This window comes from Furipterus horrens, unplaced genomic scaffold (assembly GCF_987537825.1).
Source record: "Furipterus horrens unplaced genomic scaffold, mFurHor1.1.pri manual_scaffold_10, whole genome shotgun sequence".
NCBI lineage: Eukaryota > Metazoa > Chordata > Mammalia > Chiroptera > Furipteridae > Furipterus > Furipterus horrens.
This window is the reverse complement of record NW_028327180.1, coordinates 14,164,632-14,179,365: the sequence shown is the minus strand read 5'-3', so window position 1 is coordinate 14,179,365 and position 14,734 is coordinate 14,164,632. Positions and strand designations below refer to the sequence as shown.

Genomic DNA, 14,734 nt, shown 5'->3' with positions numbered 1-14,734 from the left:
GAGAAACGCATTGTTGGGCAACTTTGCAGCTGTGCTAACATCAGAACGCACCTACACAGGCGTACGCGGTCCAGCCCGCTACTGTATTGTGCGTGTTGTGCTTTCTACGGCTGGCAGCCCAGCAGATGTGTTCAGACCAGCGTCAGTACAAACACGTGAGTAATGCGTCACTCTACGTTACAACTGCGATGACATTACTAGGTGATAGGAACTTTTTTTATCTCCATTGTAATCTTACAGGACCTTGACCAATAAGTTGGTAGGTGGTGCATGAGTGCATCTGAGGAACATCTTTTTTCTAAGGATCTTAATGTGTTCACCCACTTTTCAGTAATCCTTATCACTGCCTGAATAGGTTTAAGAAAAAAAAAGGAATAGGTCATACGATCCACATTTCACTAAGTGAATACTTAGAGCCAAACATGTTTGTTTATATCAGTATAGAAGGAAAGAAAACAACTCAGGTCATTCCTACAAGCGCCATGTGTTAGGACCCTAAGAAGTTAATAATTAGTAGAGTCAGAAATCTCCAGAGGCAAAGCCATTACAAAGGTAACGAGACTCAAAGAGAAGGGCTGGCTTAGGAAGCCCTAACCAGGGTCCCCAGGTGGCTCTCTTCAAGAACAAGGGCCCTTGGAAATCCTAAGGCTCCTGTGGCCTTGGCCAGAAAGCCTCAAACAACCCATTTGGTCAACTGCATGGGAGGAGAGAGGAAGAGATTTAAAATCAGTTATTGTTGCTGGGAGTTAAGATTCAGAATTTATTTTCCCAATGAAACAATATTTAGTGGCCTTAGGAATTAAGTAGGTTTTTGAGGGCTTTCCAGGGAATTTATCCATAGTTTCTAACATTTCTATAGGAAAAAGTGCTCTTACCACTTGGATTATCACTTATTCATGAGCTGAAAAATAAGTGAAAATAGGTTTTTGAAGATAATTAAGATTTCTCATACACTATGACTGTAATTTTACATAATCCTGTAGCAATTCCTATCTGACTCTGTAGAAACAAATCTTTTTAATATAACAAATAAATGTATTGTCTTTGTAGCACAGTGACGGAATCTGCCCATCAAGAGAATAATTGTTCCTTCTACCTTTTAACGACCACCCAAAAAGTAAATTTTGTTTGCTGAACAAAAAATTCCCAATACTCATAAAGCCTCCCCCAAGGCCAATAGAAATCTATACTCCAAAATAAACTCGTGCTATGAAATGCCTTTAAATTACTTCTGCAATCAAACATTCTCTTTTTCTTTTAGCTGCTGCAGCTTAGGTTACTTTCCAACTTGTCTTTTTTTGGTCATCCAGTTATAGCCTCAATTCTGATGGGTACCTTTAAAGGGGAGTAAATATTGGCCCCTGAAACCCTCCCCCCAAAGGCAGCACCATACAGCAATTTAAATCAATCCCCCCTCCCTCCCTGGGACTGTACCATTTTGCTTCACCACCAGCATCATTAGAGCGATTTCCCCACAACTTCTAGAACAGGCTATTCTATTCTGTTGAGCTTTTGATTTTTTTTTTTTTTTTTTTTTGGACATTCTGATGGTAAGAAATGGTATTTTGGTACAATTTTAATTTACATTTATCTTAATATGGTGAAAGCGGATCATTTTTTCAATGCATTTTGGAGGACGTTTTAATATCTTTGTTTTGTGTGAGTGAAGTGTCTGCTTGTGTCTTTTGCCCCCATTTGGTTTTTCCATTTTTTCATTTGTAAATATAGAGATGTTAACCCATGAGATATTTATATGTTACAAATATTTTATAACAATCTGTCTTGAGTTTGCTTATGTGCAGAAGTTTATTTTTTGGTTGTCAAATTTATCAATATTTTCTTTTATTGTAAAGGGATTCTGATTCATAGAAAGCTTTCTCCTACCTCCAGGTTGTAAGGAGGAATCCATCCAAGTTATTATTCTTGGAGTGCATATAAAGTTTCTTATTTTATTTTGATCTCTGATCCATTTGGACTTCAGTTTTATTTATAGTAGGAGACACAGATCTAATTTCATCTTCTTCCAAATGGTCAGACAGTTGCCCCAACACCATTAAAAAGCCCATCTCTGTCCCAGTGACTGGAGATGCCACCTTTCTCATAAAGTTCCATACATGTTAGGGTCTATTTTTAGACATTCCATTCCATTCTATTCTAGTCTGTGCCCAGCACCACTCTGTTTTAATTACAGAGGCTTTATAGTATGTTTTAATATAGACAGATAGTGCTGGTCCCCTCTCAGTCCTCCTTCCCAATGCTACACGCTTATTTTTCCACATCAGCGTCACTTATCACCCTGCCTACCTCCAGGAAAAAAGTATTATTTGTACTCTAATTGGAACCACACTGTATTCACACACGAACTTAGAATGAACATCGTAATTATGTTCAGGTGTCTCACTCAAGAACTAGGAAGGTCTGCTAGAGTCTGCTTTTGTGTATTTCAGAAGTGTGCCATAGTTCTGGGCGGTATGGCTTTGACAGGGCTGCCCTCACAATACACCCCAGTCTGGGGGCTTCAGCAAGAGATGCATCTACTGGAAGCTCCGGCAGCTGGAGTTCCAAGATCAAGGTTTCTCCTGAGGCCTTTCCTCTTGGCTCACAGATGACCACTTTCTGGCTGTCCTCACATAGCTTTTCCCCCTAATGTCTCCCCGTATGTCCTCATCTCTTCTTTTTATAGGGACACTAGCCAGACTGAGTTAGGGCTCACTCCAGTGGCCTCACTGTAACTTTTTATAGGCCCTCTCTCCAAATACAGTCCCATACTTATGATTGGGGCTTCAATAAATAATTTTTTTTGGGGGGGTGTCAATTCAATTTATAACTCTGCCTAGAGGTTTAAAATTTCTTGTTAAATTTATTCTTAAGTATTTTATCTTTTCTGTTGCTATTTTAAATGGAATTTTCTCTTCCATTATATCTTCTAACTGACAATGATATATTTTTAATATATATATATATATATAAATAGTCACTGATATGTTTTTATATCCTACAACCCAGCTGACTTCTTTTGTTGTCTTAGTTTTATAACTGACTCATTAAGAGTTCTCCAGGTACATGATCATGTCACCAACAAACATATAGTTTTAATTTCCCCTTTCAATTGTTTTCTCTGGTCTAATTGCACTGGCTAATAGTGCCAATATAATGTTAAAAGGCAGTCAAGATAGTTAACTTCCCTGACTTTACCCTTAACCTTGGTGGGAAGGCCTCTACTGTTGCCTGAACTGAAAAGCTGACTTTAAGACTGAGATATATATATATATACATACACACATATATATATACACACACATACACATATATATATATACACACACAGAGATTGTGTGTGTGTGTGTGTGTGTGTGTGTGTGTGTGGTGTAAGTATCCACTTGTAATGTTGTCTCTGCTCAGTCACAAACAGGGATGAAATATCGATTCACACAACACAAATGAAGCGCAAAGTAATACGCCAAGAGAAGCCTGGCAAAGAGTGCAGCTATGATTTCATGCACACGCAGGCCAACGTACAGTGACAGAAAGCAGATCAGCAGTTGCCTAGGGATGAGACTCAAATGCAAAAAATATTTTAAATAACTTACAATCAAGTGAAAGTGATGCCCCAGGAAAACGGTCCATGTTACCTTGGCTTGGGGTACACAGCACGCAGCCTGCGTGTTGGGGTGGGTGGTACTACTCTAGTGTGAATGTGTGGATTATCTACTCAGTGTCACAATTCTAACGAGTCATTAATTTCTCAGTAAAAAAGTGGCTGGTAACAGCAAGGAGGGACATAGATATCAAACTAGACTCTAGAACTAGGGGATTTATGTGGAAGCGAGGGAACACGTATCAAGCTCATTTTAGGTGATCACTGTTCTCCACAAAATTCCCATCAACACCACCACCAGCACAAATACTTGCTATGAGCCTGGCACCACGCTTAACACATTATATCACTTTGCAATGAGAGTGCTGTGGGGTGACTTCCCCCCATTCACAGAGAGAATCCAGAGCAGGGAAGGCAATGTGCACTCTCAAGCATGATGTTCTACTGCCTCAAAGACTTGAAGTCTCTAGCAATGTTACATTATATTCTTTAGGGCTTGCTGAAGGGATGGATGAATAGAACAAATCCCAGAACATCTCCGGACAACTTACCATTAAGGTCACTCAGGTTAAATGAGAAAACTCTTAATAAGTTCAGTTATAAGAGGCATCTAACTCCCTGATGATGCAAAATAAATGAATCATGATTAAACCTGATTTGTGTCATTTGACAACTTGTAAGCAGGGTGTGTATATGTTCTAGCTTGCCTGAGAGAGTCCCAAGGGGTACCTGTTGTATGATGGAATTATTAATAGGTGGCCCTTGTCACACTCAAAAGTGTCCTGGTTTGAACAATAAATTATATGGCTGTGTCAACTACAAGTAGTTGATTTCAGAAGAGGACAGAGATGGGTCTGGGGTAGCTGCCAGCCCTAGAAAGCAGCATTCACGTGAAGTGCCGCACGGAAGCTAGTCAGGCAGGGCTAAGCCCACACTCACGCGCGTTGCTCTAGAATATTAACGACATGGCCCAGGCTCTGCTCACCTGTGTGGGACCCTAGAGGGTGACCACACTGCTGCTCTCTACGGCATTCCTTCCCACCCCCAGTTCTCACTCCTTTCACATCAGCAATATTTCAGGTAAGAAATAAATAAGATATCTGTTTTCTATTGGCAGACAAGGAAAGAACCAACACCCAGATCAATTGTCCATGTTTAAACACATCTACATGCGATTCTTATTTCTTGGGGAGGGTGTGGAGGGGCGGGTGATTGCCCAGCTGACAGAATGAGGATTTAGGGACCACGGCATAGCAGCTAGTGGTTCTCCATCTGTGTCACCAAACACAGGCAAGGGACTGGCACTGTACAGCACAGGGAATACAGTTAATAATATTGTAATAACTATAAGAAAAAGAATGAAGATCTGCAAGCTCTAGGCATGACTCAAGTCAGAAATAGGAAGGAAGGCCGGGTGAGGGATGTTTCTCCTCTTAATCTTTTCTTTCCATGTTTCAGGCTATTTCTATTTTATAGGAACAGAAATATGGGCACCCAGTCTCCTGGGGCCCGGTTCCTTCAGGACCCTGAGTGAGGTTACTCCTAACTCAGCAGTGTCAGAGAAGGACAGCAGTGTGTGGCTTCCCTTTGAGGGCTGCTCCTACTGGCCAATGTGAATGTTTAAAAGCATCTCCTTTGAAAGAGGAGGCCAGTGGTAAAACACTTTCTTGACACCCAGACATTTCTTTCGGATGTGAATCACTTAAAAATCTGACTGTGTGTGTCATTCCTATAGTCTAGGAGTTCTAACCCTGATAAAAACCCTAAGCTCGTTTCACACCCCCTCCTCAGACATATTCTGGGGGGGGGGGGTGGGGGGCGAATAAAAGGGTCTTCGGGGGATTTCACTGCACCTCCCTTCAGTCACTTGAAAATCTCTAACTGCTGTATGTCTTTAAAAGGAGGAAAAGTGTTCCTCCCTTCCTTTTCTGACCTCTCGGGAGGCGAATAAGTCAGATTTCTGCCCTTTCTCAGTCATGCACTTCTGCCTTTCAAAGTATTTATGCATGTCTTTCAGTTAAAAGAAATAAAATCCCTTTTTGGTTAGGGAAAAAAAAAAGTTTCAGGAGATACTTTCGTTTCAGGAAGCGAGGTTCGGGAGATGCCTGTGATTCTGCACTTGGACCCAGCTTTTCTGCATTGCCAAGGCACAAGGACACGGAATGAAACAGAAACGGCTAAAACTGGAAAGTAGGGCTGACCTCTGGAAAGCGTCTGTGCGGCCTCCAGATCAGGGCACTTGGTCGAGATTTGAAATTCGATCACCAGGTTGTCAGCGGTCAAGTCATCTCTAACAAAACCAAGGCTCACAAGTCCTCTCCTGGGTAGTGACCCACCCAGCGTTTGTGGACAAGCTTTTATTTTTCCCCCAAACACAGAAGAGACTTCTACGGCCAAGTTGCCAGGCTCCTTCCTGCTTGTATTCGTCGACACAGACAACACGGAAAATAGCTAGTGGTAGGCGAATGCTTTTTAGCTCTGAAGACTTGGAAAAGGCATGTAAGAAAGGAAGGCATCAAAACCCCCGAGTTCTGGCCCTGGCTAGGATAATAACTACTTTTGTGACCGTGAGCAAATCACAGCCTCTCAGAGGCTCAATTTCCACACACAGAAGAACAAGGGACTTGAACTCCAGGGGGCCCTCCTGCTCTCCACTGTACAAGTCGCCTGAGCCACAATAAGGCTGCCTTATGTATACCTGCAGCTTCACTGCACACCCGGTGCCAGACTTCCCTCAGCTGCGTCTCAGGACACGTCACTGAGGTCACCTAGGAATGGGAAGGTGGCCCAGGCTAATCAAGAATGGCCCGAAAGCCAGTCCAGCTGCAGCAATTCTCCTCTGAAGGCAGGATGGAGCGGGGAGGGGCAGTCAAACTGCCAAAGCAGCTGCGCCCAGTACGGTCTCTCTCCTAGACAGACGGCCCTAGATTGTGTGTGTCTAGTGACCCACAGAGAGATATTTTAAGTAGAGAGTGGTGGCGAGGAAAAGACCACTTAAAAATTAATAGTACAAGCATTAATGAAATAAAATTTCTATCTCAGGACCCGTCAGAAAAACTTTACACTGTAAGATTCTCAGGACCTTTAAGAGAGGTTAAATTAAAAATGTTATAGCTACATAACCAAAAATCCGTGAGTGGTGTCACTCTGTCTTTTTGGTAGCTTACTGGTGATAAGGTGATGGCAGGGAGGAGCTGAAAAAATATTAGCTAATGTTCACAGAGCACTCCATATCCACCCATGGAACACTGGCTGCGGGCGAGGCTCTGGGCAGGGCCCGGTGCTGCAGAAGCCAACGGGGCAGTCCCTGTCCCGACCCGCAGGCAGCTCACAGCAGATGGCTCTCCACAGATGAGGACACGCGGACTCAGCCCAGCTCAGTAACACGTCCAAGGTTACACAGCTGCTGAACTGTGGGCCAGGGTTTGAATCAGGTCATAACAACCAGACTCCATTACTCAGTACTACAAAGCTGGAAAAGACTGTGCAAACTGGTTTTGAAAGTTCTTTTTCATTTTTTTTTTTTTGGGGGGGGGTGAGGCGAGAAGCTTCTTTTTTAGAGTTAAGCTAGTTTTGCCTAAAGATAGCAATTCTGCAGTATTTTTTCTACTAAAAACTAGGGATACCCTTCCCCCTATTTGAAAGAGAAAAAACTGATTAAGGGGTAGGGGGAGCTGCCTTTTTTGGAAAGGGGCCCAGTGTGCTGGTTAGGAGCATGGATTTTGAAGTTGGACTTGAATTTGAACCCTAGCGCTCCAGTTTTAAGTTGTGTAACAACTTAGCTGCATCTCAGTGGTCCTATGAGTTCTTCTACCTCTTCCAGTGTGGTCGGGATTAAATGAGAATACATGGAAAGTGACCAGCACAGTGCCTGCCTGGCACATAGTAAGTATAAAAATTTGCTATTTCAATTTTCATCATTATTATTATTTTTATTGTCACTATTACCCTTAGTTTTCTGAAGATTTGTAGAGTGAAAACTTAACATTATAAATTTTGTTTTTATTCTAAATAAGATTTGTATGCACGTTACATTCTTATTTCACCGTTTGGGCCACTTTATGTTTCAAGAATGCATCAAGTCTTTTCACGTGCATTATCTAATTGAATCCTTCCCACAGCTCTGGAGAGTAGATATGTTTACTCCCATGTCACAGGTTAGCAAACACAAGCTCAAGGAGGACAAGAAATTGGCCCAAGGTCAAAGATATCAAGGGCCAACATTTTAACCCAGGCCTTCTGCCCTGAGAGTCTCCTTGACCATATTTTAACCTTACAACTAAAGAGAAATATTTCTCTCCTTTAAATGGTTTTATTTGTCCTGAATTTCCTAAAATCTCCAGATTTTCCAGTTGTCAACCAGCATTCTCCTGTGAGCAAGGGTACCCCCCAACCCCAAGTATTTACTACCAGCGTGCATTCCTGTTGCTGGTAACCCCCAATGGTTTATAATTCATTTCTGTTCTTATCTTGCTGATCACGTTTGTCTGATTTAGCCAGGGCAGCCCCTTCAAGCTGATCCCTGTGTCCTTACAACCTGCTCCCATCAATTTTCTTAAAAAAAAACTTATTTTAAAATTAGTTGTTCTTTTTTCCTATTTAAAAGTTACAGCTTACCTATTTCAAAAGCCTTTACCCAACTGCTTCTTAACTTGATCTTTAAATTAAATACTTGTCTAGTACACTACGGTACTCTGAATCAATTTATTTATTTAGATGCTCAAAGAAAGATACAGTCACAGGGAAAAACAAACAAACTGCTGAATCTGCTACAGAGCTAGTTAGATATAATTTAGGAAAATTACAGGGAAACAAAGGAAAAAACTATACAAAGCAATTCCACTTTGTTGTCACGTACATGATTACTTTTCGTTTACAAGAAGCTGCCCGAATATCACTTATAAAAATCATAGACTCTCCTCCTAATTGTGATTGAAGACTCCAGACAGGCAAGCAGGCAGGTGGTCAGGTGACGGTGATATGACCACATATACGCCAGACCACTGGCTAGACAAGAAATGGCTTTTTCCTGTGAAAAGTGGAGAACTAAGAACAGCAGCACCGCCTGGACAGCTGCTTCAGAACTGAGGCAGTAACGTAGGGGCACGTCCACCCACCCTTCCATCGGAAGGTCCGCTAAGATTCCAGAGCATCAAAATGATGATTCAAAGAACTGGGGGGGTGGGGGGGGTCGGCAGGGAATACTGCCAGACAGTCCTTTGCTGACCTAGATCTTTTTCTTTAAATATAGTCCATGTCTCTTTCCAGACTCTAGATCTTCAGTCAGGGAAGTGACTGACTTCTGGTTGCACAACCCACATCAGCTCCAGGAGTTTTATGAGAAGCAGGTCTGCACCCAAGTGGCACAGGCAGGCTTCAGTGCTGAAGGTCACGGGGATGGAGAAGTCCTGCCCAGGGCCCTGATCACCGCGGAAAGGGTGAGAGGCAAGGACAGTGCTCACCTCCCACCTCACACGCAGGGGAAGGGCCGCATGGACACAGTGGAAGCCCGGACTGACTCAATGCAGTGGAAACAGAAGTCCGCAGCTTTTCACACTAATCCTCAAACGAGTTTCTAGGAACTGCGCTAATCCCCAGCCAAACTGGCAAATTAACAAAATGTGGGCTTTTTAGCTCTCCCATTCTTCAGGCCCTTTGAGGTCATTAACACGCCCCCCTCTTTAAAATAAATATCATCTCTTCTCTATCTCCTTCCCAAACTAATCTGATTTTCCCAATTATCAGGGCAGAGGTCTGATGATGCGGCTCATTCATGACTGTCAGGCATGATGCCGAGTCTCTCAAGAGAACATACGTATTTGAAATGGAAAAAGACAAAGGGTGGACATCCATTTCAGGGGAAGAAATCTCTCGTCTTCTGGGGGAGCCTTTCCTGGACCAAGAAGGCAGGAAGTAAAACCGAGGTAAATCAGCCCACGACCACCACGTAAGCCCACCTTGCCTTCCCCAGTTTCTTCCAATGGTAACATCTTGCAAAACTATAGAACAACATCAAGACCAGAATCGTGACACTGACTGCAGTCAGGACACAACATTTCCATCAGCCCAAGGATCCCTCTTGTTGCCTTATAGCCACACCTACTCCCCGCCTCAGCCCCAGGCAGCCACCAATTCCTTCTCCATTTCTATGATTTGAAGACCTTCATTTTAAGGTAAAATTTACCAAGTGATGAATTGCATGGTGACTGAGGCAGCCGGAGTCAGAACCTTGAATTCAGTCAACAGGTGAAAAGGATTTTAGGTGTATTTTATTTTTGAACAGCTGGGAGCCATTACGCTGAAAATGAAAGCAAGCACCTGGAAGCTAATGCAGGGTGTTAAAGATCAAACTGAAATCTCAGAATTTCAAGCTCAGGTTCAATATGGCCTTTCATTTTGATTAAGTTCAAAGTACAGAAGATAACTTCCAAGACCCATGTGAAAAATATAAAAAAAAAAAAAAAAAAAACTTAAAAAAAAGCCCAAATGACAGGAAGTCTCCATGAAGGCGTTTTAATAGCATCAGAGAGCAACTGAAGGGTCATCTCCAGACCACAGTCACATGACTGACATGACCGCTGTCAGCATTTCCTCTGGTAAAGAGAAGAAAACCAACATTTAACCCAACGACTAATAAGTGGCCTTGATTCTAAAGGCTACTAAAAGTCCAAGTAAATAGTCACCTGTTGCATCATCAGCAGGGTCAGAGTCTTCAGAAGCTGCACAAGCTTTCTCTTTCCTGTAACTGTCCACGCACTTGCAGAAGGAGAAATTCCTAACATCATGTCCGTAAGTAATTTCATGCCTCACTTAACGACAGGGATACGTTGTGAGAAATGCATCATTATGTGACATTGTTGTCATGTGAACACAGAGTGAACATCCACAGACCAAGAGGCTGTAGCCTGATACACTCCTGGGCTATGTGCTCTAACACACTGCTGTAAGCCTACACATCACATCACTGTAAAGAACAGGGGAGGTCAGCCGTGTAAAAACTAGAAATGTCTAAGTAATAGTACCAAGTGATTCCACAGCACGATATAATCCGTTCACCATCCTCTGCATAGAATACGCCACAGCGAAATTCCACTGAAGGTGATGGAAGGTATGATTCTTAAGGACAAAGTGATCCATGTCACTGACAACTGCCCTCAAGATGTATTTCCCTCAAGTGGGTAGCCACCGAAATCACGTTTCCTTCCTTTCCTAATTTTCTTTCCTTGTAATAAAATCACAGCTAAATTTGTTTAGAGATGTACAGAACCAACGGGAAACAAAAAATAAATTTACGAAGAACCAAGTTATTAGCAGTTCCACGTATTAGTGCCACTATGATAACTCCATCCCCCTGCTCCTAGAGAAATAAAAGTTAACAGAGGAGGACAAACTTGTTAGAATGAATGAAACAGTCATGGGCTGACAAATGTATGTCTTCCCCCTTGTATTTAAAAGTCACAACTAAAAACTAAGAAAAGGAATTCTTCGGCTATTTTAAACAACATGCATCTGCTCAAGGCATCAGGGTGAGGAGACTCACTCACCAGGGCTCTCCACGCGCTTGTAGTGGTACGGGTTGATGCACACCTCCTTCTGCTTGGAGCCGAAGGGGAACTCGCAGCACTCCAGTGGTTTGAGCTCGTGGTGGCTCTGAAGGTCGGGCCAGCGCCACACGCGGCAGTAGATGACATGAGGCAGCCCCTTCCGGTGGGAAACCTGCAGCCGGCCGTCCAGAGAGCGGGGGATGGTCACGCAGTTGCTGGGCTGCCCTGGGCAGCTCAAGGCCTTTTCCAGCTCCTCCATGGCCCCTTTCTTCTTCTTCAGTTTCTTCACCAAAGCGTCGACGGCTTTCTCTGCCCATTTTTCTTCTTCATCGCCCTGTTTCCACCCAAGAAGCCTCTTCACAGCTGGGCTTGTGAAGGAAAATAGACTTGTCACATTCATGATGATGGCACTAGCTGGTTACACACGCCTGGCTTGTGGTAAAATAAAGGTGTCTCCAAACGCAACAGGACAACAGAAGAGATTTCCCTTTATTTAGATAGGATTCTCGGTAGCTTTAATCTCGAGGTGCTAAAAGTAGAAATGACTGTTCCTAGGATTTCAAAACGTAACCACAAGTCAGCACCTAAGAAAAGAAAAAAGAAGGAAAATGTTTAAAATTATCTCTACCACAAAACTACAATTTATTCAAGAATTAATAGGGGCCAGGTACAATTTTCAGTGCTTTTATGTATTATAGTATCATAGGGACTCAACTATGTACCCCGTAAAATTCATGTTGAAACCCAATATATTTGGAGATGGAGCCTCTAAAGGAAGAAATTAAGGTTAAATGGGGTCATGAGAGTGGAGCCATGATCTGATAGGAAGGGTGGCTTTATAGGAAGAAGGGAGAGATCTCCCCTTTTCTCTCTCCACACGCTGAGGAAAAGCCATGCAAGGACAGAGAGAAGGTAGCCATCTGCAAGCCCAGAAGAGAGAACCAGAAACCAAACTGTCCGATACCTTGATCTTGGACTTCCTAGCTTCCAGAACTGTGACAAATAAATTTCTGTTGTTTAAACCCAACAATCTACGGTACAGTGAGTCCTCACCTAACATTTTCAATACGTTCTGCAACTTTAAGCACGAGGACATATAAGGAACCCAATTTTACCACAGGCTAACTGATATAAACAAGGGTTCCTAGGGCATCTCATCAGTCATAAGAAAACACTGAACAAAACGACATTATTCAAGAACCCGCTGCATAATGTTATGGCAGCCCAAGCAGCCTAATAGAGTATTCAATCCTTTACACAATCCTTTCAGCCAGGTAATAAAAGTACTGTCGTTTTTATAGGCGAATAAACTGAGACATGGTTTAAAAAGTACGACACTGTTTACATGAATTCTGAGACGGAAGCAATAGACACCTTAGTACAAAAAATGTTCAAGTTCTCACCAGATATTATGTTTTCTATTTAGATCCATTTATAGCACTAAAATTTTATTTTAAGACACACCTCAATCAACAAAAACTGAGAGCAACAGGAAAAATATCAAAATGTTTTTAGTTTGTTCCTTTGGTATTTCTTATGCTGCAAGCAGAGGGAGTTATATTTCTGCCGCATAAACGTAGCAACATTTTAGGGTATTTATTTGGGGAACAAGCTTGCAAGGAAGGTAAGAAATTCATTTTGTACTTTTCCAAATGTGCTTTTCACAAACATGAATGAAATGATGCACGTGAACACATACGTGACTCAATTTTTTTGTCACGTTGTCTCACTTAAACCTCCCAGTTACCCTTCATCAGATGCAAAAACGAAAGGCGAGAAAGATTAAAAGAGGATAATATTACATAAACTCCAGCTAAGATGTAGGAGCGTGTACCAAGTCAACCTCCTCCTAAAAATAACTATAAAGGCTGAATAAAACACAAACAACCCAGGGGTGGGGGCAGGGAAGCCTAGCTTCTTAAAGGCATCAAAGAGCAGCCAAGGTGCTCAGGACTAGAGGGGCCAAGATACTAGAGAAAAAGGAAAACGCAATGAAGCGACCGGAACATTATCCACTGCTTTTCTTCTTCTCAAGGCATTTGTAAAGCCTAGGCTATGAGTAGCAAGAGCCTAGTGGTCATGCTGAAAGAGGCCAAAGAACCAAGCAGAGATTTCACCATCTCATAAAAAAAAGGGGGGGGGGGGGGGTTGAGGGCCTGCTGAGAAAAAGGCCCTGCTAAATACACTAGGCTTTTAGTTCTGACCCACAGGGTAATAATGACATGGACCAGTTTTTATACTGAATCTCAGCCTAGGATAATCTTGAACTGGATCAAGGGGATGGGAGAAGAGGAGAAAAACTGACAGAGACAATATTTGTAGATCTGGCCAAGGCTTTTCCAAAACTGACAATAGATACCTAGCCACAGATTCACAAAGCCCTCTAAAGGCCAAGAAGGATAAATATAAAGAAATCTACGAGGTCTTCAAAGACATTATTCTCAAATAAGTCCAATAAGGCTCACAGATGACATTTTGACAGAAACAATGGAAACAAGAAGACAATGAAATAATGTGTTAGCATGCCAAATGGAAATAAATAGCTGGTAACTTAGAAGTCTATACTTAGCGGAAAAATCATGCAAAGAAGTGATTGTGAAGCAAATATGCTTTCCAACAAACAAAACCTGAGAAAATTGGCTTTCAGCAGGAATTCATCAGGCAGAAGGGAACGATCCGAGAAAGAAGTAAGGAATTGCAGCAAAGAATGAGGAATGAAAAGCTCCAGAAGCGTAATTAAGTCTAAATGAACACTGACTTTACAAAACAATAATATGAAATTCTTTTGGTGTTTAAAAATACAATTAAAATGCATGAGTGAAAAAGCACAAAAGGCTGTATGAAGCTGGTGTTCTAAGCTTCTTGTGTTACCCAGGCCATTGTAAGAATTAAATTAATATTATTGATATGTTTGGAAGTCATGTCATAATAAAGCAACCACTGAAAGAATAATTTAAAAACAATTAAAAGAAAATAGGGGTTTAAAGATATGTGATTATTTTTTTTAAATAGTACTAATACAAAGAATATAAGGGGAAAAAAGGAGCAAGTAATGGATGGGGAAAAGTAAAAACAATACGATTTAGATCTAAATCCCCAAAGCATCAGCAATTACTTAGATATAAACAGATTAAATATGTAAGTAAAAGACAGGGTAATGACGGGGAGCACCACTTAACTGCAGTGTACCTATCAGAGACACAGATCAAATATAAGGACAGAGAAAGGCTGATAGAAAAAGGATGGAGAAAGATACCTATCATATTCTCCAAATAGCTGGCAAAGCTATCCAATCTGACACAACAGACTTTAAAATAAGAAGCATCATCAGAGGTAAAAAGAAACATCTCATAACTTTAAAAGAGTTGATCCACCATGAATATATCACAATCCCCATCATATCAAATTTTTATGCACACAGTAATGAGTCTCAAACTATGTAAAATGGAAACAGAATTAAAATAACAAAGAGGCAAATCCACAACCCAGTGGAAGATTAACATGAAAACTGATAACACAAGCAAACAAAAATCAATAGATGTAGAAGATTAACAACTGATTGAAAAACTTGATCCAATTCCTGTACATGTAC

General features: G+C 41.7%; 1 protein-coding gene across 5 annotated transcripts in view; it reads right to left on the bottom strand.

The window, feature by feature from the left end:
• SMAD1 (SMAD family member 1) overlaps nt 1–14,734 on the bottom strand; it is a 54,987-nt gene that overhangs the window by 16,655 nt on the left and 23,598 nt on the right. For all 5 annotated transcript variants that reach the window (XM_090287881.1, XM_090287880.1, XM_090287883.1 and 2 more), the window contains one exon: nt 11,143–11,726. In XM_090287881.1, the coding sequence (XP_090144007.1) occupies nt 11,143–11,542 (400 nt within the window). In that variant the 5' untranslated portion in view covers nt 11,543–11,726. The remainder of the gene's footprint in view (nt 1–11,142; nt 11,727–14,734) is intronic.